Here is a 27,173-nt window from a genome sequence, read left to right as displayed (position 1 = left end):
CCTCCCCCCCAGCACTCACCTCCCCCAGCACTCACCTCCCCAGCACTCACCTCCCCCAGCACTCACCTCCCCCAGCACTCACCTCCCCCAGCACTCACCTCCCCCAGCACTCACCTCCCCCCCAGCACTCACCTCCCCCCCAGCACTCACCTCCCCCAGCACTCACCTCCCCCAGCACTCACCTCCCCAGTACTCACCTCCCCCAGCACTCACCTCCCCCAGCACTCACCTCCCCCAGCACTCACCTCCCCCACAGCACTCACCTCCCCCACAGCACTCACCTCCCCCAGCACTCACCTCCCCCAGCACTCACCTCCCCAGCACTCACCTCCCCCAGCACTCACCTCCTCCATGTACTTGAGGGCATCCCACAGTGACAGGTACAAGACTGGCGTGACGGGCTCATACGGCATCTTGGGAAGAAGGTCAGGTGGGGGAGGGAGAGGGATGCCTGCAACACACAGAAAACAGGGTCATCCCCAGTGGACCCAAATGTCACTGCCTGCTCGTCCTCCCCACCCGGCTCCCATCCACAGACCCAATGTGCTTCTGTATCCCAGCACCAAGAGGAGCAACAGGCCAGCTCTCAGCACCTGCTGAGGCCAGGGAGGAAGGCCAGGCCTGGGAGAAAGCCAGGGGCATTCTCCTGTCCTCCATAGGAGATAAAGAGCGTTAACACCTGTAACAGGTGAAGCCGGCAAGATGGAAACAGCCTCACACACCTCCCTGTCCTTGTCTAGGACATTCTTGCACACAGATCAACTGGAGTCGAGGTGGGACAGTAAGGAAGTAACTCTTTAGGGGTCTGAGAGCAGAATCGAGGGCCTGAGTTGGAATTTGAGTCTGCTGTCTGCTGGGTACCTGAGATGGAGCCAAAGAAGTCTCGAAGCTTCATGTACTTGGCCGTGTAATCGCCGGCTTCTGTCAGCACAGCATCATAGTCTGCAAGACACCAGGCATGTCATGGTCATTCCTGGCCCCAGCACAGCACATGTAGCACAAAGAACAGGGAGAAGCTCGGAAGGGCCACAGGTCTTCATCTCAGCCACTGGGGAGTCAAGACACTTTTGAGCCATTCAGTCAAAATACTGTAAACATGAAAGGCCATCCAACTACAACAAGTGTCCATGAGGCCAGGTGCAGTGGCTCACACCTGCAATCCCAGCACTTTGGGAGGCCAAGGCAGGAGGATCACTTGTGCAGCGGCTCACACCTCTAATCCCAGCACTTTGGGAGGCCAAGGCAGGAGGATCGCTTGAGGCCAGGAGTTCCAGACCAGCCTGGGCAACATAGCGAGACCCCACCTCTACAAAAAATTTTAAAAATTAGCCAGGGGTTGGGGTGCACACCTGTAGTCCCAGCTACTCAGGAGGCCGAAGCAGGAGGATCACTTGAGCCCAGGTATTTGAGGCTGTGGTGAGCTATGATCACACTACTGCACTCCAGCCTGGGTGACAGAGTGATACTCTCTCACAAATTCAAAAAAAAACAAACTGTCCATGATCACAGCATGGCCCTAAATTTCTAGCTGCTGGTGTAATTTCTACTTTCTGGGACTCTCAACCTAAAGGAGGCAGGATCACACCTCCTCAAGGGCCTGGGCAGGGAGGGGAGGCCACCGTCCCTCCCTGTCCCCCTAGGGCAGTCTCCTTCCACTTCCGCAGGCCAACCTCTGCCAAAGAGGCCTCTCTGTAGAGTGACCAGCTCACAGGCACACCACCTGCCTTGAGGCTTCCCTCCTCTGGGAATGTAACATGACCATCCAGGCAAAGCCTCTACCTTCTCCAGGTACTCTATTGCCAAAGACACTGAAGGTGCCAGAAGTTGCCCTGAGGGCCTCTCCATAGCAAGCCCCAGCCATGCCCATGCAGGGCAGACCAGGGAGAGCAGTGTTGACAAATACTTGCCATAGCTGGTGACATCTGACTTGTAGTCATGGAAGTGCATGGCTCCATTCATGAAGCCAAAGTTGGTGCCTCCGTGGAACATGTAGAGGTTGATGGAGGAGCCAGCGTCCACAATGGCAGACACGGTTTTTAAAACCTCTGCCGGAGGAGGGAGAAAGGGGATGTGCAGAGTGAGTTAAAGTCTGAGATGAGCCAGGGTCCCTTCACTACTCTCCTCTTTCCTAGTACCACCTCAAGGCCAACTTTGTCACTCTGTCCTTCTAGCTCTCACTAAAACCCCAATCACAGAAGATTACAGGTGGAGGAGGAAGTGTGGGCCAGAATCATGGCCCCAGAGCTCGAGCCTCCAGTTGTCTGTAAATCCTGGTCAAGTCTCTGAGCTCCACGTGGACCATCTGCAGCCCAGGTCGGCCAGGGCCTTCCAGCCAGCACAATCTCCATGTGCGTCTGCCTGACCAGGTGTATCAAATGCACAAAGATGGGCTGCATCCTTAGAGAGAAAACTCTGACACCTCCCCTATTCTGCCTTTGTTAGGAAATGAACCATGACAAACAAGATCATAGCAAAGGAGAAAAACAAATGGTTAATAAATATATATTTTATTAATATAAATCAAAGAAATGCAGACTAAACAATGAAGTACTGAGTAGACAAATATTAAAAGTTATTTTAATACTCAGTGTTGCTGGATATGTGGGAAATGGGTGCACCCATTCAGCAGCAGCGGTTGCAGCTGCCGTCTTTCCGGGGGCTGAGGGGTGAGCGTGCGCATCTACACGGCGCTGAGGCGCAGCTGGTGCCACTCATCCCAGGGAAAGCCAGGTGCACAGAGCGCAGGCTCCGGGATGCTCACCGAGATGGCGTGTGCTTAACAGAACCACCAGAAACAACCCGAGAGACTGTGTCCACAAAGCGTGGTTCAGAATGGGGCTCTTCACATTCTTTAAAACAGTCACGTAAATCTGTATCTGGTCATACAGAAAGCTGTCCGTATGTGCATTAACTGGCACAAGCAGGTGACATGCAGCGGAGTGTGACTGCATCTGTCTCTATCTGTGTGTGCGTATAGAGCTGTCGGTAGAGATACGTAGAGAACTACCTGCATGGTATACATCTAAATGTTTTCTCTGGGCTCTGGGAATTGTATTTCTTCTCTATACATTTTCTGTATTTTCTAGATGTTTGCAATAGGCATGCATTATCCTTCTAATTACAAAAACACGAACAAGCAATGTTAAAAGCCCTGCCATTCATCAAAATGTCAAGACAAATGACTCAGGAATATCCAGAGCCAACTTCTGCACACAGATAATCCCAGCAGCCTTGCACCCCCTGTGGCTTACATTAGTTAGCAGGTGACTGAAACTCATCCTCACTTCTTAAGTAGCACACATGCTAGATGTAGTAACTGCAAGCACTCACCAGAAGAATCCAAGATATTGTGAGGGCCTCCCCACGAGTCAAACCACCCCGTCCAGTACTCCATCACCATCTTGGGCTGAGTCCCCTGGACACCACAAAATGAGAGTTAGACAAGCAGGCTGGCCAAACAAAAAAGAGGGAAGCTATTCGTGGAGGGGAGCCCCAGGATCTCTGCTCTCTCTACTCTTCCCTGGCTGCATACCCACTGCCTTAGAGGTCTTTGGAGGTGGGGCATAGGTGAGGGCCAAATTCGCCTGCACACCAGTTCTGCCACATGTGGACTCCTGCAGGGATAGAGCAGATAAAGCTCCCGAAGTCGATACGGCAAACCCTGATGGTTTTAATGTTGCATATGTGTTAGCAAGAAGACACTGGTTCTGGATCAAGCCAAGCTTTGCCTGTCCTCTTCCAGGGAAGGGGGATGTTCTACCCAGGACAACTTCATATCTGAGAGGGATACTGTGGATGCAGACCCCCCGGGTACTGGCTCCATTAGCAGAATAATCAGACGCTGCAGAGCGGGCCCTCTTCAAGGTCCAACTCAGTTTATACAGCAGTTTGCAGCATTTTCTGAACCAGAAAATCAGGGCCTTACAGCACAGCTAATCATGGTGCAGGTTCTGCACTGACAGTTTGGATTTATACCTTGACTGGGCCACTCAACAAATCTTAAATCTTCTTTCTGAATACTGACTTTGGCATAGGACTGCCCCAAGGAGACCAAGATCATTCCTGGGACCATGCTCCACTCTGCCATGTTTGCGGAAGCCCAGAGCGCCTGGGGGTGGTGTAAAGACTAACACGCTAGTATTTCAGGCTCTGTGTGAGAGAGCCTTCCTCACTCATTCAGTGACAGCTTGTCAAGTATCTCTAGGTCGGTGATAGCCTTATGTTTAGAGGGATACTACATACACAGCAACAAAATCTGATCCGGGGGATGGGACAAACGTACAGTCCATTGAGTAGAAGGTACCAGCCATACCCAGGTTAAAGCCAAAGTAGTTAGAAGAATTCTTCTAGCAAGACTGGTGGCTTGGTTTTCTTTACAAGCCACCTACCTTCCAAGAAGGAGACATACCTACCACGTTTAAAACACGAAAAAGGGAGAAGCAGATTCAAAGTCCCGCAAGTCAGAAATCTCCCATGCCAGAAGCAAGGTTGTTGGCTTGGGGGTACCAGAGCTGAGGAGGTGGGTGTCTGCCCACGGGCCAGGCCCCTGCTCTGCACAACTGGCTAAGAGCTGGAGCTCTGCAGTGAGACTGTGCTGCAGTCCCCAAGCCACTACTTACAGGGTGTCTTATACACTCTATAGCTGTCTCCTTCACCGGCTCATATGACTCTCGGGAGAATTAAATGAGAGAGTACACATAACACCCTTAGCACACTGTCCCTGGCAGGTAGGAGGTGCTCAAGAAACACTGGCATAGTTCTGTCCACCACAGGTCATGGACACAGAGGACGAGTGAGGTGCTATTGGACATCGCCACGTGGAGCGCACCTGGGGCCTGCGCTGTGCATTCAGAGAGCCCTTGATTTAAACAGGGAGGTGTCCAAGTCCGCTTCCTTCAGGAAAACAGACATCTCTGGACTGCGCACATAAAGCCCTTCAGCAGGGCCATTCTGTTAGCAGGACAGCTGGCCTGGGAAGGCTCGGGTATGGCTACCTCTCTAAGGATGACCTTGAAGGCTAAACATAAGGCATTCTGCTGTATCAGCTGCTGTGCTAGGCACTTTCCAAATACTACCTCATTTAATCTTCAAACAACCCTGTGAGTTGACACCATAAGGCAATGTACTCTCATCACCCCCACTTAGAAGAAGAAAGAGATGCACAGAGAGGTTAAGTAACTTGCCCAAGGTCACACAGCACAGGGCAGGAGACCCTGTCATCTCAGTCACAAGTATGAGAGGCACCCCTCACTCCACTGCACACATGGGCAGGCACTCAGGAAATGCCGAGAAAGGAAGGCAGAGACCCAGCTGGATCGCGCCTGATCTGCCTCACAGGAGCCTGCCTGGGAGCGGGGCCAGCCCTCCCATCTCCTCCTGGGAGCCTCCTCGCCTACTCTGGCCACCTGAACTCCAGGAGGAGCCACATCAAACACACACATGGCCCCACACGGCTGTGGTGGTTCCACGCAGATGTGCCTGAGGACACAGCCCCTGCTCTGAAAGACCATCAGCCAGAATGGAAAGCAGCCCAGCATCTCCACAGGCATCCATGCCTATCCATCCAAGCACAACTCCACTCCAGGCCCAGGACCAGTGTGACGATGCAGCAAGGGGGCAGTCTGGAGTATCCACGCCCCTCAGTGAGCCAGGGGACAGCTGGGGCCTCTCAGGTCTGCAGAAGGCTGCAGCATGGCCCTGTCCATCCATCTGCTTCGGAGGGGCGCGAGCTCGAGAAAGAGGTCAGTCAGAACTGCAGTGCAGCGTAAATGCCCATCAGTTTGACAGATATTGAGGGACATCTGGAAACTCCTCCCTCTCTCTGCACCTGGAGTGGACCAGGCTTCCTGCCTTGCTGATGACAATAATCTTTCTAGGATTGCAGGGGCCTCACAGGTTAAGGTCAGATGCCTGTGTAGTATAGGACAGGGAAGTTTTTTCTTCCCCCCTCAATCCCTGGGAGCAAGTCTGGAGCTAGTTGAGGCCACAAAAGTCGAGTCCTTTAGGAGTGCACCAAAAGGGCCCCTCTCTCAGGGCAGTGGGTGACGTCCACTGCCTATACAGCAGCCCTCAGAGCTGTTTCTGGGCAGTGGGCCTTGCAGGCACACAGTGGCATGGGCTGGGGGCTGAGAGGCAAACAGCCCTGAGTCCAGCTCCCTGCGCTGGGGAAGCTGAGCACGCTGACAGGCATTCGGAATTCCCATAGGCCACTGAGCAGGGTGGGCCGCAGCTTCCCTGGGGCTGGACTTACCTGGATGTTGAAGAGAAAGGTGGTCAGTAGCTGCAGCTCATGTGTTGACTGAAGGTTGATGGTGGCCAACACTGTTAAAGGGAAGAGGAGAGAGAGAGACAAAGCACTGTCTCAAAGCCAGGGACCTTCTAGGTGACCCCAGACCCTTCTCAATCCACCAACACAATAAAGTAACTGGCCCTGACGCCGTTTCCCACCTACAGTTAGAAGTCAGTTACAGTCAGGTGCGGTGGCTCACACCTGGAACCCCAACACTTTGGGAGGCTAAGGCAGATGGATCACTTGAGGCCAGGATTTCGAGACCAGCCTGGCCAGCATGGCGAAACCCCCTCTCTACTAAAATATACAAAAAAATTAGCCAGGGTTGGTGGTGCATGCCTGAAATCCCAGCTACTTGGTGGGAGGTGGGAGGATCACTTGAACCCAGGAGGCAGAAGTTGCAATGAGCTGAGATTGTGCCATTGCACCCTAGCCTGGGTGACAGAGTGAGACTGTCTCACAAAAATAAATAAATATATATATAAAGAAGTCAGCCAGGATGCCAGGAGACTTATCTTGTTGTCTTGGAGACTCCGCCACAGCAGCACAGAGCTGAGAGGCAGTCACTCGCTGGGCACCTGATCTCGATCAGCTGTGACTTCTACAAGCCAAGCATGCACTCTGTTCCTTGTTCTTTCGTAGGAACCAGAGCCTGATCCTTCCTTGGCACCCCAAGCATCTGGTCCAAGGTAATGATGTAAACAAAGATTCCTCTCTGATTTCTTGATAAGGGCTAATTCTGTATTCTACCCCATAACATGTTCCTTTTAAAATTTAAAACGCTATTTTCAGTGGCTTTCTATCAGTGAAACATATGCTCAAGAAAGGTGCGCTCTGTTTGGCTGACACTCGGGGATGTCCACACCCACCCCAGCGGCACGGCCTTACCCTGGGGCCCCTCACCTGCCTGCTGTCTGCCTAAGAGTCAGCTCACAGGCACAGCCTAGGCACACACCAGAGAGGCTGAGCCAGCCTGGCAAGCCGGGCCACCCTGACACTCTGCCGCAGGGCGAAAGCCTCTGATTGCCAGTGAAGAAACGCAAGCGACAGCTGAGGCTCCAGGGAGGTGTAATAACTTGCCTCTAGGTCACAATAATTGGCCTCAGGTAGCGGCAGAGCGGGGCTGCACACCTGGGTCTCCCTGACACCACCCCATAGCCCTGCCCTGTCCCTGCCCTCCAGCAGCCCACTGGGTGGGACCCTCCACCCAGACCCCTCCCCTCAAGCCAGAAGCCCTTTGAAGACAGGAGGCCAGTCTGAAACTGAGCAGGCTGAACTCAAAGTCTACAGGATGCACACGGCTAAGTGAACACAAGCATCTCTGTCCTGTCCTTCCTGACACCGCTCACAAATACAAGAGGAGGGTGGACGGGTAGACGGCCACGAGGAACAGCAACAAGAGCCATTGGCAAATCCTGGAACACTGAGAAGGACACAGGGACAGTAAATGGTCTAGGAGTGCGAAGGGGTGACAGTCAGCTCCAGCTCCAGCCCAAGGCCTCACCCCACTCCCAGCCCCAGGCCCTGATCGCCAGGAGATGGGAGGACGCCCTGTCCTCAGCCTGCATCCTCATTCCCACCTGGGCCCACCCCCTCCTCGGGGGCCATCCTGCCTGAGAAGGCGGGGCCCGAGCTGCTGCGGGAGTGGGTGTGTGTGGCAGGTGGAGGGAGGGCGGGAAGAGGAAGGCAGGCAGTCTCCGCAGCACATTCCTGTCCACCACCGGCCTGGCCCAGAACAGCTGCGGCAAGAACCCAGGACTTCTCCAGAAACACTCAGCAGTGGCAGACATAGCCCCAAACTCCGACAAGTGAGTGTCCCTTCTTGAAAAAGCCACCACGACCCAGTCATCCCAGGGGGAGGAACGCCTGTCAACAGCCTCTCCCACACCCAGCGCTCCCAGTGGCAGCCGAGAGCCTCTTTCCTAAGCTGCTGGGTAGCGGCTGATCCAGAGCATCCCCTCGCGCAGGAGATGGAGTGAACAGCCCGCAGGAAAACACGCGGGCGGCGCGGGGAGAGGAACGCGGGGAAGGAACGCGGGGAGAGGAACGCGGGCAGCGCTTTTGTAAAAAGCAACCTGCCCTCGGAGAGAAACAGGAAAGGTAGTGTCCGTTTTTAAAGGATGCTCCGAGAGAGAAAAACATTCAAGAAAAATGTGGGCCAGAAAATGACGGGAGGATTGAAGAGAACGGTTCAGGAAGTCGCCCAGAAAGAAGAACTGAAAGGCACAGAGATAATAGAAAAGACGTGGACAGTCCATAGGAGCACCCAATACACAAACACCAGGATGACCGAAAGACCCGAGGACAAGAGGGGGCAGCAGCAGCAGCGACACGCGCAACCCGCGCGGCCCACCTCGGTGCGCGGCACTGCGCCGGCTGGCGGGATGCGCAGCAGCACGGGAAGGCGAGGGCGGCCTCCCTGAGGAACGAGGCAGGGGGCGAGGAGGAAGAAGACCCAGGAAACGCTCGGAAGCCGGAGTGTCCTGAGCTGCAGCAGCAACAGCGGGTGCCGGGAAGCCACGGAGCACCAAGAAACATCCTGTTTCCTGGAACTCCAGGAAGCAGGATTCCACGCGGGATGCAGCCAAGCCGCAGACCCCCCACCGTGCAGGCCAGAACAATCAGAGCGAGGCCCCCAGACGAGCCGGATCAGACCCAGGCAGAATCGGACAGGTAGAGGACCTGATAAACACCAGCGACAGGCATCTGGGACATCTCTGGCAAAGCATTTGTTTAAAAGAGAAAGCGGCACCAGGGGAGTTGAGGGGAGGAAAGAGAATTGGAATGAAAAGAAAAACAGAATAATTACACTGAAAACTAAGCACACTGCAGAGAGCCGGCTGGCACCCTGAGAATTCACAGATACTGTGCAGGGCATCACCCACGTGGCAGGTGCCTGCAGTGAACCATTGTCATACACATCCGGGAGGCCCACGCTGGCGCCTATCAGGGCTGAACAGCCATGTTGGCAGGAAAGAACACTCATCACCTACTGGAACAAGAAGTCAATAGGCAGAATTTTTTTTTTTTTTTAAACGGATTTTTGCTCGTCACCCAGGCTGGAGTGCAGGGGTACCATCTGGGCTCACTGCAACCTCTGCCTCTCAGATTCAAGCGATTCTCCTGCCTCAGCCTCCCAAGTAGCTGGGATTACAGGCACCCGCCACCACACTCGGCTAATGTTTTGTATTTTTAGTAGAGACAGGGTTTCGCCATGTTGGGCAGGCTGGTCTCGAACTCCTGACCTCAGGTGATCCGCCCGCCTAGGCCTCCCAAAGTGCTGGGATTATAGGCCTGAGCCACCGCGCCTGGCCTCGGCTAATGTTTTGTATTTTTAGTAGAGACAGGGTTTCGCCATGTTGGGCAGGCTGGTCTCGAACTCCTGACCTCAGGTGATCCGCCCGCCTAGGCCTCCCAAAGTGCTGGGATTACAGGCCTGAGCCACCGCGTCCGGCCAATAGGCAGAATTTTTAAAGGAAATGATGCAGGGCTCTATGTTCACAGTATTTAGAAATAAGAAGGAAAATATCCAAAGAAAAAGTCAAAGAGTTGAAAATGGCCATTTCTGGAGAATGTAATGAAAAGAAGGCGACACTGAATTTCTCTACCAACATTTTTGATTGTTTCACTTTTAGGCCATTTAATTTTTTTAATTAAAAAAAAAAGAAGTTATTCCAGGCAGCAGGTGGCAACAGGGGCACGCAGGCGGGTGCCTGGAGGTGGGAGGGCCACACGGAAAAGCAGTGGAGACTCCCCGGCTTCCTTGCAAGGCCTAAAACCGGGAGGCCGCCAAGCGCTGAAATGTGCTCCAGCATCAAAAGGCGTCTCCCTCCACAGCCACAGCCCTCCGGAGCCTGGAGCGGCCTTGGAAGCAGCCGTGGGGAGACAGCGCCACCGCGTGGAAACCGTGGGAATCACCGCTGGTCCTCCCCATGCCGCAGACACAAGGTCTGGGTCCTTGACTAACTCACTCTGCCTGGGGACAAAAGCCTTTTCCTCCCCATTCACGGACCTTCACTCCCTGGGTGCCAGCCAGGCGCTGCTGCAGGGATATAGAGAGATCTTCCAGCAGCCCGGTCTGTGGAGGGAAACGCAAAAGAAAGAAAAGAAAGCGTGGAATGTGCCAGAGCAGACACAAGCTCGGGTGCAGGAGGCCAAGGAGGGGCCCCGCTGCAACGATGGGAGGGCGCTATGCTCACCGAGGCCGCAAACCACGCCTGGGCCCCTGAGCACAGCCTGAACCCGCCGGAGCCCCAGCCCCGCCAAGAGTACTGCTGGGTGAAACAGATGAACGACATAAATAAACTACCCTGAAGGTGAGAGGGCGAAAAGAAAGCAGGGAGAAGGATTGACTGAGCCCCACGAAGGAGGAAGTTCAATTTCAAGTGTGGTGCTAGAGAAAGCCTCGCTAACTTTGGAGAACAGCCATGTAGCTCTCTGGAAGAAGAGCAAAGCCCCAAGGCTGGGGATCCGGATGCTGGAGGAACAGTAAAGAGGGTGAAACGGTGTGAGCAAAGGGAAGGAGCAGGAGGTGAGCTCAGCTGGGTCCTGGAGGCCAAGTGGAGAGGCCTTTCGAGGTCATTCCCAGAACCTGCGCTTCACTCTGAGTGCGACAGGGACGCCTGGCGTTCAGCAGGATGGGGTAATCTGGACGACATTTTCAGAGGCACGCGGAGGCTGATATGCTGAGAACACATTATGGAGTCAACAGTGAAAATGCTACTGCAGCAATGTAGGCCAGGGGTGCTGTAAGCAGGCAACTGCTGAGGCCTCTAGGGATTCCAGGAGCACTGGGAGATAAAGCAAACAATGGCTTAGGTGCCAGGCAGACTGGAGAGGAGCGCACAGTCACTACCAGGTTCGGGGCCCATGCAGCTGGGAAGAACGGAGCTGCGATGTTCTGAAAACAGGAAGCCCGCACATGAGGCAGTCATCTGCAGAGTGCCCTTGGAGCCCGAGTGCCCAGCAGGGCGGGAGAACAGCCACCCGGCCAGCCACGCACCACAGTCTCTCACACAGACCCTCCCCACTCATGGAACCCAAGGGTGTCTGCAGCCCAGTGCCATATGCACGGGACAATAACAGGCACCAGAGAAACTCCTGCTTGGGTCGCAGTCCTGCAGGGGGAGCGTGCACAGCCAGCCCAGGGCCGCCGCCAGCCCCCACGGCCCAACACAAGTGCAGTTACCTCCCTGGACGATCCCCTTGCTCAGCCCATCCTTGTTGTCTGAAGTCAGGAGCAGTTCCACAATGCCACGGTCCTCCAGTGCCTGTGGGGGAAATGAGATAAGCCCTCATCTGCCCTGGCTCCTCAGAGCTTCTGCAGTGACACACAGCTGCAGTTGGGTAGCCCGAAGAGCTAGAAGGAGAGATGCCAAATAAAGCGTTTATTTCTCTGCCAAAAACAGAAAAGTCTCCTGCCATCTGCACCGGCCATGCTCAGCACAGCTCCAATCAGCATGAATTCCCATCACAGCAGGGGCAGGGCTGGCAAGCTGGGGCAGCCCCTGGTTGCTCCGGATCAGGAAGGTGCCCGGTGAGCCAGCTAGCATGCCTAGGCGAGTCTACACTGAGGCTGGCTCAGGAAAGCCTGCTGCTGCGTGTCACCCGCCACTGTCTGCTGGGCTCCAGCGAGTAGGTCAGGCCTCCAGGATGACACCTACATCCTTCCCTTCACTCAAGCAACAGGCCTGTCCCTTCCCCATGCTGGCCGGTGTGGGTTTGGGGGATGGCAAGGCCCAGGAGGGCCCACCATGCCCTGTCAGTGCCCATGGTACACTGCCCATGCCCAGAACAGCAGGAAGCATCCTCCCAGCTGTAAAGCAGAGAGTGAAGTGGAAGAAACGCTGTGCTTGAGGGGCAGTGATGACAATAACCACTCAGAGCGTCCCCTGACATCCATAGAGCAGTCACTGCCGTGCCAGGCCTTCCACTCATACACAGACTGTCCTATGCAAGCCTTGCAGTTAATGTCTTCACAGTAGAGACGCGCCTCGGAGGGGTGAAGTCAAGCATCGCAGGTTACAGGGCCCATGGCAACATGGGCCTGAACCCAGAGCCAAAGGCTCTGTGCTGAGGCGCTAGGATCTTTTGGATCAGAAACCCCAACAGAGGGGTCTTCTTGTAATCTTCCCTGCAGATATTATGCCAAGACTGTTTATTTCCGCTGAAATCTTTTGGAAGTGGATAGGCAGCGAGATCATCTGCTGGGCAAATAAGGCTCATGTCCAGTCCTGCACACTGGGAAGGAAAGAGCAGAGGGGGCTCTTGTCTCAGGCACAAGGGAGCTGCAGAGTTCAATCCATGAGCCCAGGTGGGATTTATCAAGAGTCCTGTATCCACCACCTCACACTATCATGTACTGATATTTAGCAAGCGTTTTCTTAGGTCCCTACCACATACACACACACTTAACATTTCCTGGGCACTCATTTACCGACTCCACCCCAGAGGGGATAATTGCTCCTTCCTGAGCACCAGAGACCCGCAGAGCTATGCTGGGGGCAGGCACCTGTTCTCTCACACCACTGTCCCAGCAGCCTCAGAGAGAGGCTGGTGAATTCTCCCAAGAGCTTCAGGACCACAGAGGCTGGATGCTGCTGCTTCTCTTTGCCCACCTGAGTCACACATGGGCACCTCCGCCCAGACACCAGGGAAGCATGAGTGGAGCGGGACGTCCCTGAGGGAGCTGCACTCTCCTCTCGTGGGGCTCTCCTTCTCTGCAGCTGAGTAACTAAGTCAACAACCACTGAGAGGCCCCAGGGCCAAGAGACAGTCTGCAGGAATGGGGTATAGCAGGAGACGCTTCAAGTCCCATGCCGGGATGGGATCTTTCTGTAGGAAGCTGAAGGAGTGCCCTACTTCAGGCCGTGGCTGGGCATGGCCATCAGGATGGACCTTGCCCCTTTCCAGCTTGAGGAATACCAACCTTCCTGGACACGGCCTTGCTTCCTCCTAAGAGGGCTTTCTGCAGGTGAGAAGGGGGAAGAGTACGCAAGAACCCACAAGCTGAAGGGTTTGAGCCTCGGTCTCCCATGTGGAGGGACTGAATTGATTTCCAGACGGAAAATGCTCTGCACGTCATAGCAGAAGGGATGCTGCCAGGCATCAAGGCCCAAAGCTGTCCGGCCCTCAGGTAGGTGGAGTCACTGCGGCCACTTACACTTCTTCAGCTCACACCATGGCCGAACCTCCAAGGTACTCCACAGCAAATGCCAATGATTCCGTCAAGGTCTTATTTATTGACAGCTTACTAGAACAGTCCTGAGCTGCGGGATATCACATCATACTCACAATTTGGAGAGGTAAATACTCTTATTAGTCACACTTTATAGAAGAGAAAAAGGAGGTTTAGAAAAAACTCAAGGCATTTGTTCAAGGTCTCAGCTACTAAGGGACAGAAAGCAGATCTGAATGCAGCCTGTTATTTTAAGTGTGGCTCTGCCCTTCCCCGGTCAGTCATGCATTGAGTCAGTGGCTGTCAGCCTTCCCTACACACTGAAACCAGATGTCTGAGAACCCCAAGGATTCTTATTTGCTTGGTATGGTACATGGCCTGGGCGCAGGGATTTCTTAAAACTCCCCAGATAGAGCCAGTGTGCAGCCTGGGCTGGGAACCACTGCTTTAGACTTTAGAATTGGAGCAGCCTCTCCAGGAAGCCTTCCTAATCATCACCACACAAGTAAGTCAATTCCTTTATTCCCAGCCCCTGCAATACCAGGTGTGTACTGAAATTCCCAGACGAAACTCAATCAAGGGTAAATAAGTGACAACCCTGTTGAAATAAAACAACAGAGAAAATTCACTAATACATGATGTTGCAGGATGTATTAATATGAGAAAAATATTAGACCCACATGTCACACCACAGCCCATAGCACACTCCAGAGGAAGGAATCTAAAGAAACGCACCAAGAGGACTCTTACCTTCTTGACGTAGGGCATGTATGCGGGGTCTTTATTATAGGAACCATATTCATTCTCCACCTGCACAGCAATGATAGGTCCCCCACGCTTGTACTGGGGAGAAAAGACAGACAACCAGGAGCTGAGTGTACAGGGGAACTGTAGTATCCAACCCTGCCACGCCCATCATCAGTGACTAGCAAAATATCCCATTTGAAAACTAAAATCTCAAAAGATTAGTATCAATAAGACAGTGGAGGAAGAAGCACTAGGCCCTTGTTCTCCCATGAAAACATCAAAAAACAACTCCAGACAGACTAAAATAACTTAATAGGAGCTCTGGAAACCATTCAAGTGTCTAACCAAACAAGTGACCACCAAATCAAAACAAAAAGTCATATGCAAAATGGTACAAAATTGTATGATGTTTTCACAAGTTCTTGCCCCACCCCAGTGTAGCATGGTGTGGTCAGGAGGACGTGTCCCAACTCCCAGGTCCCTCATGGGGAAGAAGCAAAACGGAACTTGTTGACAATGTTCTAACTTGTTTACAATGTTCTAACTTGTTCTGCCCAACGTACTGGTTTCTGTCTTGTCTGACATGGAGCTCAAACAGGAATCGTCAGCATAGTTTGGACTTCAGGCTGGAAGCTAAAGATGGCAGTGGCAGGTTCTGCAGCATATGAAAACTGCCAGAGGACTATAAACGCTTGGATGCCTGGGGGAAAGGAATTACAGCAAAAGAAAATGAAGAGCATCTAAGGCCACAAGAAGAAGCTGGGGAGAGACTCTGGGAATTAAAGAAACTTGAAAGCGACCAGGGAGGAGGGAGGGAAGCACACACACAGATACAGACAGAATACATGCCCAGAAAACATCAGCTCTTAAGTCTTCATGCTGGGCTGATCTCCGGGCTTAGGGGCCCACTAATTAGTGAGGGTTCCCCTGAAAACATGCAAAAACTGAAATAGGTGTCTGTTTTTTCAAATGCCCAATGTTCAACCAAAAAAACACAAACATAAAAAGAAACAGAGAAGTATGACTCATCAAAGGAACAAAATAAATCTCCAAAAGCAGTATCTGAAGAAACACACACACCAGACTCAGCAGAGCAAGATCTATAACAGCTGTTGTAAATATGCTCAAGGAGCTAAAGGAAACCAGGCAAATGATATATGAAGAAAAAGGGAATATCAACAAAGAAACAGAGATTATTTTTAAAAGAACCAAAGGAACCATATATAAATTGAAAAATTCACTAGAGGAGTTCAACAGCAGATTCAAACAGGTAGAAGAAAGAAAAGCAAACTTAAACACAGGTTATCAGAAATGATCAGGTCTGAGGAGATAAAAGAATAAAGAAAAGTGAACAGAGCCTAAGGGACTTACACAACATCTTCAAGCAGAATAATATATGAATTATGGGATTCTTAGAAGAAAAAGAGAGATAAAAGGGCGGGGAGATTATTTTTACAAAATAATCACTGAAAACTTCTCCAATTTGAGGAAAGACATGATTATATAAATCCAAGGAGCTCAAAAAATGCCGGAGAACCACACAGGGACACTCTATAATCAAACCATTGAGGACAAAGAGAGATTCTTGAATGCCAGAAAAAGTTTTGGTCACGTGCAAGGGATCCTCAATAAGACTATAAAGGATATCTCAGCCAGAAAATTTTCAGGCCAGAAGGCAATGAGATGATATAGTCAAAGTGCTGAAAGGAAAAAGTGTCAACTTTTTTTTGACACTTCTATATCCAGCAAAACTCAAAAATGAGGGAAAAATTAAGAAATTCTCAAAATAAAGCTAAGAGAGTTCATTACCACTAGACCTTCCCTAGAAAAAAATACCTAAAGTTGAAATAAAAAAATGCTAGAGAGTAATTTGAAGCTATATGAAAATATAAAGTTCTCCAGCAAAGATAGACACATAAAAAATATAAAAATATTATATTTTTCTTTACAATGTGGCTTTTTATTTTCCACAAGATTTTAAAAGACATAAAATAATTACAAATTTAAGTTAATGGGTACACCCAATATGAAGACATAATTTGTGACATCAATAAAATAAAGTGGAGGGGCGGAACTGTAAAGGAGTAGAGTTTTTGTGTGCAGTTGAAATTAGGCTGGTATCAATTTAAAATAGAATGTCACAACTTTAGGATATTATATATCCTTTACCTTATCCCAAGGTAAAGGGAATCGCTAAAACAAAGTGTCACTATAAAAAAATCAACTAGATACAAAGTAAAGCAGTCATAAAGGAAACGAGGGACAAAAAGCTGTGAGACATACAGAAAACAACAAAATGGCAAAAGCAAGTGATTCTCTATCAGTAATTACTTTGAATGTAAACACATTAAACTCCCCAATCAAAAGACATACATTGGCAGAATGGATTTTTTTTTTTTTTTTTTTGCCTATAAGTTATTTATTTATTTATTTTTTCTTTTATTATTATTATTATTATACTTTAGGTTTTATGGTACATGTGCGCAATGTGCAGGTAAGTTACATATGTATACATGTGCCATGCTGGTGCGCATTTTTAACAAACCGATATCCAGCTATATACTGTCTACAAGACACTCACTTTAGATCTAAGGATATTTATTGGTTGGAAGTGAAAGGCTGGAAGAAGATATTTTATGCAAACAGTAATCAAAAGAGGAGGGGTGGCTTTGCTAATATCAAACAAAATAGACTTTATCTCAAAAACTGTTACAGGAGACAAAGACATGATAAAATATATATAATGATAAAAGGGTCAATTCACCAAAAGGATATAACAATTTTAAACATATATGCACCAAATGCCAGAATTCCAAAGTATATGAACCAAACACTGGCAAAATTAAAGGGAAAAATAGACAGCTCTACAATAATAGTAGGAGACTCAATATCTGAATAGCAACAATGGATAGAATAACCAGACAGAAAATTAGTAACCAAATAGAGGACCTGGACAATATTATACACCAGTTGGACCAAACATATATACACACAACATTCCACCCAAAAGTAGCACAATATACATTTTTCTCATGGGCACATAAAACACTCTCCAGGATAAACCATATAGTAAGCCAAAAAACAAGCCTTAATAAATTTTCCTTTTTTAAAAAAAAACAGAGTCTTGCTCTGTCACCCAGGCTGGAGTGCAGTGGCACAATCTTGAGTCACTGCAACCTCCATCTCCCAGGTTCAAGTGATTCTTGTGCCTCAGCCTCCCAAGTAGCTGGGATTACAGGTGCCCGTCACCACGCCTGGCTAATTTTTGTATTTTTTAGTAGAGAACGGGTTTCAACATGTTGGCCAAGCTGGTCTCTAACTCCCGACCTCAAGTGTTCCACTTGCCTCAGCCTCCCAAAGTGCTAGGATTACAGGCATGAGCCATCACACCCAGCCTCAAGCTTTAATAAATTTAAAAAATTGAAATCTTACAAAGTTTTATTTTTCCCAATCACAATGGAATGAAACTAGAAATCAATAACCAAAAAAAGTCCTGAAAAATTCAAGTATGTGGAAATAAAATCTTCACCAATAGTCCAAAGAGGAAATCACAAGAGAAATTAGAAAATACATTGAGGCCAGGCGCAGTGGCTCACGCCTGTAATCCCAGCACTTTAGGAGGCCAAGGCAGGTGGATCACCTGAGATAGAGAGTTCAAGACCAGCCCGGCCAACATGGCGAAACCCCATCTCTACCAAAAACACAAATATCAGCCGGGCGTGGTCACGGGCGCCTGTAATCCCAGCTACTTGGGAGGCTGAGTAACGAGAATCACTTGAACCTGGAAGGCGGACATTGTAGTGAACCGAGATCGTGCCACTGCACTCCTGCCTGGGTGACAAGAGCAAGACTCCATCTCAAAAAAAAAAAAAAAGAAAACATACTGAGAAAAATGAAAATGGAAATAAAATTATGAATTACAGTGAAAGCAGTGCAAAGAGGGAAATGTTATAGCTATAAATACATTTAAAAGACAAAAGGTCTCAAACCAACAACCTTACTTTATACCTTAAGAAACCAGAAAAAGGGAAACAAACTAAAAGGTAGCAGAAGGAAGGAAATAATAAAGATTAGAGCAGAGATAGACAATGAGAGAATAGAAAAACAATGAAGAAAAATTAATGAAACCAAGAGTTGGTTATTTGAAAAGATCAACAAAACTGACAAACTGCAGCTAAACTAAGAAAAAAGACATGACTCAACTAAAATCAGAAACAACATGAGGTTATTACTGCTGATTTTACAGAAATAAAAAGGATTACAGAAGAGGAATATGAACAAATTGTATGCCAACAAATTAAATATTAAATAACCTAGATGAAACACACAAATTCCTAGAAATATATAATATGCCAAAACTAAATCAAGAAGAAATATAAAATCTGAACAGACCTATAACTAGTAAGGACACTGAATCAGTAACTAAAAACCTCCCAACAAAGAAAAGTCCAGGACCAGATGGCTTCACTGGTGAATTCTACCAAATATTTAAAGAAAAATTAACACCAATCTTCCTCAAACCCTTCCCAAAAATTGAAAGGGAAGGAACACTTCCTACATTATTCTATAAGGTAGAATACAGTAATAAACTCTTTTCACTTTTCTTTGGGAATTTCTTAATTTTTCCCTCATTTTTGAGTTTTGCTGGATATAGAAGTGTCAAAAAAAAGTTGACACTTTTTTCTTTTATTACAAACAAAAGACACTATAAGAAAAGAAAACACAGACTAACAGTCCTGATGAACACCGATGCCAAAACCCTCAACAACATGTTAGCCAACTTAATTCAGCAGCATATTAAAAGAATTATAAACCATGATCAAATGGGATTTATTCCTGTAATGTGACGATGATTTGCCATCTGAAAAGCAATCAATGTAGGCCAGGCGTGGTGGCTCACACCTATAATCCCAGCACTTTGGGAGGCTGAGGCAGGTGGATCACCTGAGGTCAGAAGTTTGAGACCAGCCTGATCAACAGGGTAAAACTCCATCTCTACTGAAAATACAAAATTAGCTGGGCATGGTGGCGGGTGCTTGCAACCCCAGCTACTCAGGAGGCTGAGGCAGGAGAATCACTTGAACCTGGGGAGGAGGAGGTTGCAGTGAGCTAAGATAGCACCATTGCTCTCCAGCCTGAGCAACAAGAGGGAACCTCCATCTCAAAAAAAAAAGAAAAAAGAAAGAAAAATCAATCAATGTAATATACCACATTAACAAAATTAAGAGGGAAAACCACATGATGATCTCAATTGATGCAGAAAAAAAGTGACAAAATTCAACATTCTTTCATGATAAAAAACACTCAGTCAACTAGGAACAGAAGGAAACTACCTCAACATAGTAAAGGCCCCATACAGAAAGCCCACAGTCAACATCATATTCACTGGTGAAAGACCGAAAACTTTTCCTCTACGATCAGGAACAAACCAAGCATTCGTGCTTTCAGCACTTCTATTCAACACGGTACTGGAAGTCCTGCCAGAGCAATTAATCAAGAAAAAAATAAAGGCATCCAAGTTGGAAAGGAAGACGTTATCTCTGTTCACAGACAACATGATCTTAAATGCAGAAAACAGTACAGATCCTCACACCCCTGAAAAAAAGATCCAGCTAATAATTCAGTAAGCTTGCAGGATAAAAAAAATCAATGCACAAAAATCCATTGTTTTTATCCACTGTCAGGGGACAATTGCATTACGACACCATCAAAAACAACAAAATATTTGGGAATACATTTAATCAAGGAGGTGAAATATTTGTACACTGATTGTACATTACAAAAAAAAATTTCTAAAAGAAAATAAAAGACAGTGGAGCAAGATAGAGGAATAGAAGCCTGCACCGTTCATCCGTCATGCTGGAACACGAAATTTTAACAATGATCTGCACACAGAAAAGCACCATCACAAAAACCGAAACTCAAGTGACCCATCACAGTACCTGGTTTTAACTTCATATCACCAAAAGACGCATTAAGGCAGGCAAGAGAGACAACCTTACACCGCCGATGCCACCCTCTCCCATCTCCCAGCAGCAGCCAAGTGGTGGGGAGAGAGGATCTGTGCATTTGGGGAAGGGAGAGCACAGTGACTGGGGAACTTTACATTGAACTCAGTGCTGCCTTGTCGCAGCACAGAATAAAGCCATACTGAGCTCAGCCAGCATCCATGTAGAGGGAGCATTTGGACCAGCCCTAGCCAGAGAGGAACTGCCCACCCTAGTGACTGGAACTTGAGTTTCTTGGGAAGCCCCACCACCATGGGCTGAAGTGCTCTGGAATCCTAGGTAAACATGAAAGGCAGTCTAGGACACAAAGACCGCAATTCCTACGCAACTCCTGGAGCTAGGATGAGCTTACAGCCAGTGTACTAGCACAGCACATGGCCTAAGGAGCCACCAGCTGGCATGGCTAAGGGGGTTCTTGCACATCCCTCCCCCAAGCCCAGGTAGCGCAGCTCACAGCAACAAAAGTGGCTCCTTCCTTCTGCTTAAGGAGAGGAGAGCAAAGAGGAAAGAGGACTTTGTCTTGCATCTTGGATCTAGCTCAGCCACAGCAGGAAAGGGCGCCGGCAGAGTCAAGAGGCCCCCGTTCCAGGTCCTAGCTTCCAGACACTTCTAGACACACCCTGAGCCGAAAGGGAAGCTGCTGCCTTGAAGGGAAGGACCCAGTCCTGGCAGGTCCTGTTAAGGAATTGATATCCAGAAAGCAAAAAGAATTCCTATGATCAACAACATAAAAACAAACAACTAGATTCAAAAATGAGCGGAAGACTTCAATAAACATTTCTTCCAAGATATGCAAAAGACCAATCAGCACATGAAAGATGCTCAGCATCACCAGGGAAATGCAAATCAAAACCACCACGAGAGACCAGCTCACACCCACTGATGGCTCTCACCAGATAAGCAGGAAATAACAAGTGTTGGCAAGGATGTGGGGAAATTGCAACGCTTGTGTATTGCTGGTGGGAATGTAATTTGGTGCAATTTCTGTGGAAAACAGTATGGCAATTCCTAAAAAAAACTGAATGTAGAATGACAAGTTGATCCAGCAATTTCACTTCTAGGTATATACCCAAAAGAAGCGAAAGCAGGGGCTCAGAAAGGTATTTGTACACTCATGCTCACAGCAGCTTTATTTATAGTGGCCAAAAGGCAGAAGCAACTCAAACGTTCGTCAATGGATGAAGGATAAACAAACGTGTTATATACATGCAATGGAACATAATTCAGTCTTAAAAAGGAAGGAAATTCTGACACAGGCTATGACACAGATGAACCTTGAGGGTGCTGTTAAGTGAAATAATCCAGTCACAATACTATGTGATTTCACTTATATTTGGTAGCTAAAATGATCAAATCCATGGAGACAGAGAGTAGAATGGTTGTCAGGAGCTGAGAGAGGGAAGAATGGAGGGTTTAACGGCACAGAGTTTACGTTGGGGAAGACAGAAAAGGTCTGGAGATGGACAGTGGTTGCAATAGACTGTGTTCTCCCAAAATTTACATGTTGAAATCCTAACCCCCAGTGTGACAGTATTCAGAGGTGGGACTTTTGGGCGGTGATTAGTCATGAGCATAGAGTCCTTGCCAACAGGGCTAGTGCTCTTATAAGAGGGACCTCAGAGAGCTCTCTGACGCTTTCTGCCATGTAAGGTTGCATCAAGAAAATGGCCGTATATGCCCTGGAAGGGGGCCCTTCCAGACACCGAATCTGCCAGTGCCTTGATCTTGGACTTCCCACTCTCCAAAACTGGGAGAAATGAATCTCTGTTGTCTGTAAGCCACTCAGTCTAGGGGTTTGGTTGTGGCAGCCTGAACTAAGGCTGTGGAGATGAGCACACAACAGTGTGGGTGGACTCAATGCCACTGAGCTGTACATTTAAAGATGGTTAAAATGGCAAAGTTTATGTTATGTATACTATACCATAATCACAAAAATTAAATAACTATGTGATTATTTAAATATGTTAAATAATAATAATTGTTATCATTTATTTGAAAAAGATGCGTTGGTGACCTGCTGCACGTCTGCAAGTGCCTCTGAGCCTGCTCCCAGGATGGCCGTCCTGATGCCTAACCGACTCCTACAACCTGCTGATCCCCAGCTTCCCGGCAAGATCTAGGCTAATGACTTCCTAGGTCCTTGCTTCTGTCACGGTTAAGGCTGCCAGATTTAGGAAACAAAAATACCAGACATAAAGTTAAATTTGAATTCACAACAAATAATTTTTTAGTGTAAGTATGACCATGCAATATTTGGAATATATTTACACTAAAAAATTATTCCTTGCTTATCTGAAACGCAAATATAACTGAGCATCCTGTGTTTCATCTGGCAGTTCCCTTTGATTTATGTGTGTGGTAAGTATTCCATACCACTGACTTGAACTAATTTTTTATTGATGTACTAATTTCTCAATGTCATTCTTTCTGGTTTTACACAACAACTGGGTTGATTTTTCCCATTCCTGCTTTCCACAGCTTCCAATTATTATATAAAATATTAAGATACTTCCTCCCCCAAAATGTACTTTAACGCATGTTTTGAATAGTAAGTGTGTATCATGCAGCATCTTTTTGGTAGCAGAGGGAAGTATCTCGTAAAGTCAGCGACAGGAATTTTATAATTTATAAAAAGTCCTGCAGTCTTATAGGCAAAGGTTAATCCATGTGTGCTCCACCCTGTGCAGAACTGAGCCGCAGTGCTACTGGGACACTGGTAGATACATGGGTGTTCCCGGCTATCACGGCATCCCTGTCTTTCCAGTGCCATATGAGGCAACGTGAGCCCTTACATCTGTCTGTCCTTTCAGTAACGCACCCAAGTGAGACAACACTGAAATGCACAGATCTTTCAAAAGGCAACTATTGCAAGCCCCTCAGTTATCAGTCTCAGGCAGTGGGGAAGAGCCTGCTCCTGTGTTCAAAAACACTGGAGGACCCTTGGTCTGAGAACTAACCAAGGATGATCCACTACCTAGAGGAAGACAGGCCAAGATCAAAGAAGACCCCATTTGCTTGTACCTGGAGTGGCACCACCCTGGACATCAGGTGGTCAAAATAAAGGTCCACTGCTTCGGTGAAGCCCTTGTAAGTTGTCCTCAGCCTCATGCCAGGGTCTTGGAGTAGCCAGCTTGAAGTATAAACGGGGGAAAGGAAGGATGTTAGTGTCACAGTGGGTTTGCTGTGAGCAGCTGTTGATGCCACGAGAAGGGAGAGGCCCCACAGTGCTCCGGAATGACCTGTGCCCTCCTCCCCCCACTCAGCCCAGAAGTGGGGAGACTATGCAAACCGATTCTGGGGCGAGCACGCACACGCACTCCTGCAGCTTCCCTCCCCAAGGACACAGCCTGATGGAAGTTCATTTCCAGCTCCACAGCTACAGGGCCTGGCTGCCAGCAGTGAGACAAGCTTTTCACAGGACTCCAGGCCTAGTTTTCAACAACTTGCTCTATGATCCCATTTCAAAGAGTGAAGTCAAAAGGGTTAGCAATCACCGAGGCTGTGGAAGGAGGAGACACAACCTTCTAGCATCACCCCAAAAAACAAGACTGACAGAGACTGCGAGGGGCTGAACAGGAGGCAGCCCCCATCCTTGCCAACGTGGCTAACGTCTTGGCATCAGTGGCGTGGGCTGTGCAGAGCTCAGCCCAGAGCAGCAGGTGAGCAAGAGTTGAAATCTCCCTCCACCCTGTTGCTGTGATCCCAGACTCCCCAGAGGAACACAGCAGCATGGATTGGTTCCAAAGCTGGAGTCAGGGCTCTTCCTTCTCACTTCAGGTTCTGAGAAGACAGTTATATTTTCTAACAAAAGGCTCTGAGGCTCCTCTTGCCCTGGTCTGGAAGTCCTAAACAGGGTCAGGAAATTATCCCATTTCTGTGGGTAAAACAAGGGGTGAGGAGAGGGCAGTTTCCTCTAGCCCGACACCCCCACGTTCTAACCCCACCTGACAGGTTAGCTTTCTCACTCCCGCCCGGACTCCCCCTCCGCAGGTGCGCCCACATGCCCCTCTCATGCATGGCCAGGTGCCACATGGGTGGGGTGGGAAGGGGGAGTCTGAGGGCCACAGCTCCCCACTGCTTCTAAGTTAAGACGGTTAAACCCTTCGTCCTCCTGTGCCCGGCCCCGGCTGAGCTGAGGAAATCGCTGACGGTGGCACACAGCTTTCTAATCCGCAGGGACGGGAGAGGCTGCCCTGGCTGTGTTCGTGACAAGGGTGAGCCTACCAGGCTGAATGGATCAGTGCCTGAGAAGTGACCCTGGGTAGTGGAGACAGAAGCTATGCCCCTGAGGGAAGGGCGGGTCATGCTGGAAACCAGGAGGAAAACAAGCCCAGGGCTCCCCGGGGACCGGGGGAGGGGAGAGGGCTTGGGGACAAGGATCAGCCTCTTCCCTGAGGCAGTCTGGGTCTAACCACCTGGTCCACTGGGAGGCTGAGAAAGGTTACGCCAGTTAACAAGAAAATCTTAAAGGCCACAATGTTGAGAATGAGGAATGAATGAAGTCCCAGCTGATTCCTGTCCAGATTTCCACTCCAACCACAGAACTCCAATCTCAGCCAAGACTAGCACTGGGAAGATGACACACGTGGGCCGAGACACGAAGACAAAACCATAACAAGAATTTGTTTCTCTTATACTTTATCAAATACTTGGACTTTTCAAAATATGCTTCGTAACATTCCTAAGAAAGAGATACGGAAGGACAGGCATGGTGGCTCATGCCTATAATCCCAGCACTTTAGGAGGCCGAGGTGGGCAGATCACGAGGTCAGGAGTTCCAGACCAGCCTGGCCAACATGGTGAAACCCTGTCTCTACTAAAAATACAAAAATTAGCTGGGCGTGGTGGCGCACACCTGTAACCCTAGCTACTCAGGAGGCTGAGGCAGGAGAATCACTTGAACCCAGGAGGCGGAGGTTGCAGTGAGCCAAGATCATGCCACTGCATTCCAGCCTGGGTGCCAGAGCAAGACTCTGTCTCAAAAAAAAAGAAACAGACAGGGAAGGTCTGATTTTCCCATACTGCAGACACGCAGGCGAATGACCTGCCAGGGCTCCCAGCTCCACAGCAGAGCCCTGAAGCATGAGATGCCAGGAGGGCCAGCCCTGCTGCTGCCTGTCACACAAGCAGCCCATGCATGGCTCCATGAGGGCACTCACTGCAGCCTCACTGAAAGTGATCCCCTCTGGGTGCTGCTTTTCCTGAAAAGGAAATTCAGTACAGAATGGGAACTGGAACACAGAAACAAAACTAGACCTATGTCTGTGAGCTTTTTGCAACAGCACACAGGACCCTTCACAACCCTGCTTACCTGGGCAAGCCCCCGAGGTCCATCTCACTGCAGATGTAGGGGCCTGGACGCAGAATCACCCACAGCCCAATCTCCGCAGCCATCAGGACGAAGGCCCTAGGGAGGTCCACATCGTCAGCCCCTCCCACGACGGCCCAGGATGAGGCCGGGTGGGGGCCACACACATCACAGGGTGGAGGAGCTGCCCGGTGGGGCGAAGGGACAGCTCGGCCCCACGCCCAAAGAGCGGGGACTCCCATACCAGGTCGGTGGCCTGAGCTGCTCCCAGCCTCGGAGCCTCTGCACAGCCCCATCGGGGGCCTGAGGAAGAAGGGTGACAGCCAGGGCACAGGGGTCTTAACAGTGAACCTGACCCAATAGCCTTACTAGCCTAGAGGAGCCACCCTGCCCCAGCCCAGGCGGCCAGACCCCATGCAGAGTCGGGCAGCTCCTGGGGTCTTCTGTCCCTCTGGGCTGCAATGGAGAGGTGGAGCCCAGAGGCTGCAGGCCCAGCCCCTCTGGGTGACAGGTCACAGCTGGGGAGCGTCTGGGTCCTGGGCGCAGGGCCTCTCCCAGTCCTAGAACAGTGCTCCAGACCCAGGTCCCTCCCTGGTTCTCTTTGGTTGCTAATCCATCCCCAGTAGCCACCTCTGTGCCCCTGCCCCTGGCCAGTTCACAGAAGCAGCAACATCACATACTCCAGGTCCAGGTTCCCAGAGAAGTCAAATTTGCCTCTTTCTGGTTCATGCAGGTTCCATGGAACATAGCTGCAACAGAAATGATAATTATAGGCTAGAGCGTGTCATTCATTCCACTTCACCTCCCACATTACCTTCTTTAGCCCAAAAATCCCATATGATGGCTAAAGATATGTTTCTTTATGATTTTAGGACTGGAACCAAGAACTAAGTGAACTGATCTAGGGACCAGAATTGAGGGCAAGCCCCCTTCCCTCTGCATCAACAAGATTTGGATGAAGCATAAGACCGGCTGAGTAAAAGGTCAGGTGCTCTGACCCCAGTTAGCTTACCATGCCCACGCCCCACTGGAGAAGAAAATGTAACTATCAAAAAAACAGCTACAAGGAGTAAGAAGAAAGCTCGGTGATCATCCTATATTTACCGAAGCCCCGGAATTCCAAAACGTACAACAGAATGAAGCTTCCAACTCTAACAGGACAAGGGATGGAGCAGGCTCATGGACGGGCTCAACTCAAGAGGCAGAAGGGACAACTCATGGATGACACAGTGATGACAGCTGTTCTTCTCCCGACCCCACCCCATCGCTGGCTTTAGCAGAGTCTCTGCCCACTAGAAAGATTATTCCCAGGTGAAGGAGGAGAGGCTGCCTGGCTTCCAACTCAGACACGAGTTCTGCCTTTCTGCAAGTGTCGTCGGTGCTGTTTCTGCGGGTCAGAGTGCTGAGCCTACAGCGCTCCCACAACCTTCGGGAGTCCTTTCTAGGAAGTTGTCAAGGCTCAGCACATTTCTGTAACTCTTTAAGGAACTGTCTTCAAAATCAGTTCATAAATCACCCATGAAAAGCCATCTCCTTGATTTGTAATCACATATTTTTGCCTAAACATGGAATAATCCAGCCTGATCACCCCCTTTATTTCATAGACTTAGAGTCAAGTATCAGTTGGCAATTTGGGGGGAACCC

General features: G+C 49.4%; 1 protein-coding gene across 5 annotated transcripts in view; it reads right to left on the bottom strand.

Annotated features, from left to right (window-relative positions):
- Window positions 1-27,173, bottom strand: part of GLB1L2 (galactosidase beta 1 like 2) — a 47,792-nt gene that overhangs the window by 9,096 nt on the left and 11,523 nt on the right. For all 5 annotated transcript variants that reach the window (XR_008511531.1, XM_024255230.3, XM_054525463.1 and 2 more), the window contains exons 3-12: window positions 26,210-26,278; window positions 25,533-25,628; window positions 23,243-23,351; window positions 14,217-14,309; window positions 11,478-11,559; window positions 6,251-6,321; window positions 3,331-3,415; window positions 1,908-2,045; window positions 862-942; window positions 345-451 (exon numbers count right to left, since the gene is read on the bottom strand). Coding sequence is in view for 4 of the 5 variants with exons in the window: in XM_024255230.3 (XP_024110998.1) it covers window positions 345-451; window positions 862-942; window positions 1,908-2,045; window positions 3,331-3,415; window positions 6,251-6,321; window positions 11,478-11,559; window positions 14,217-14,309; window positions 23,243-23,351; window positions 25,533-25,628; window positions 26,210-26,278 (931 nt within the window). In the remaining variant the exon portion in view is untranslated. The remainder of the gene's footprint in view (window positions 1-344; window positions 452-861; window positions 943-1,907; window positions 2,046-3,330; window positions 3,416-6,250; window positions 6,322-11,477; window positions 11,560-14,216; window positions 14,310-23,242; window positions 23,352-25,532; window positions 25,629-26,209; window positions 26,279-27,173) is intronic.

The sequence above is a fragment of the Pongo abelii genome, chromosome 9 (genome assembly GCF_028885655.2).
Source record: "Pongo abelii isolate AG06213 chromosome 9, NHGRI_mPonAbe1-v2.0_pri, whole genome shotgun sequence".
NCBI classification, from domain to species: Eukaryota; Metazoa; Chordata; class Mammalia; order Primates; family Hominidae; genus Pongo; species Pongo abelii.
The sequence above is the reverse complement of the archived record's forward strand: the minus strand, read 5'-3'. Positions and strand labels throughout refer to the sequence as shown.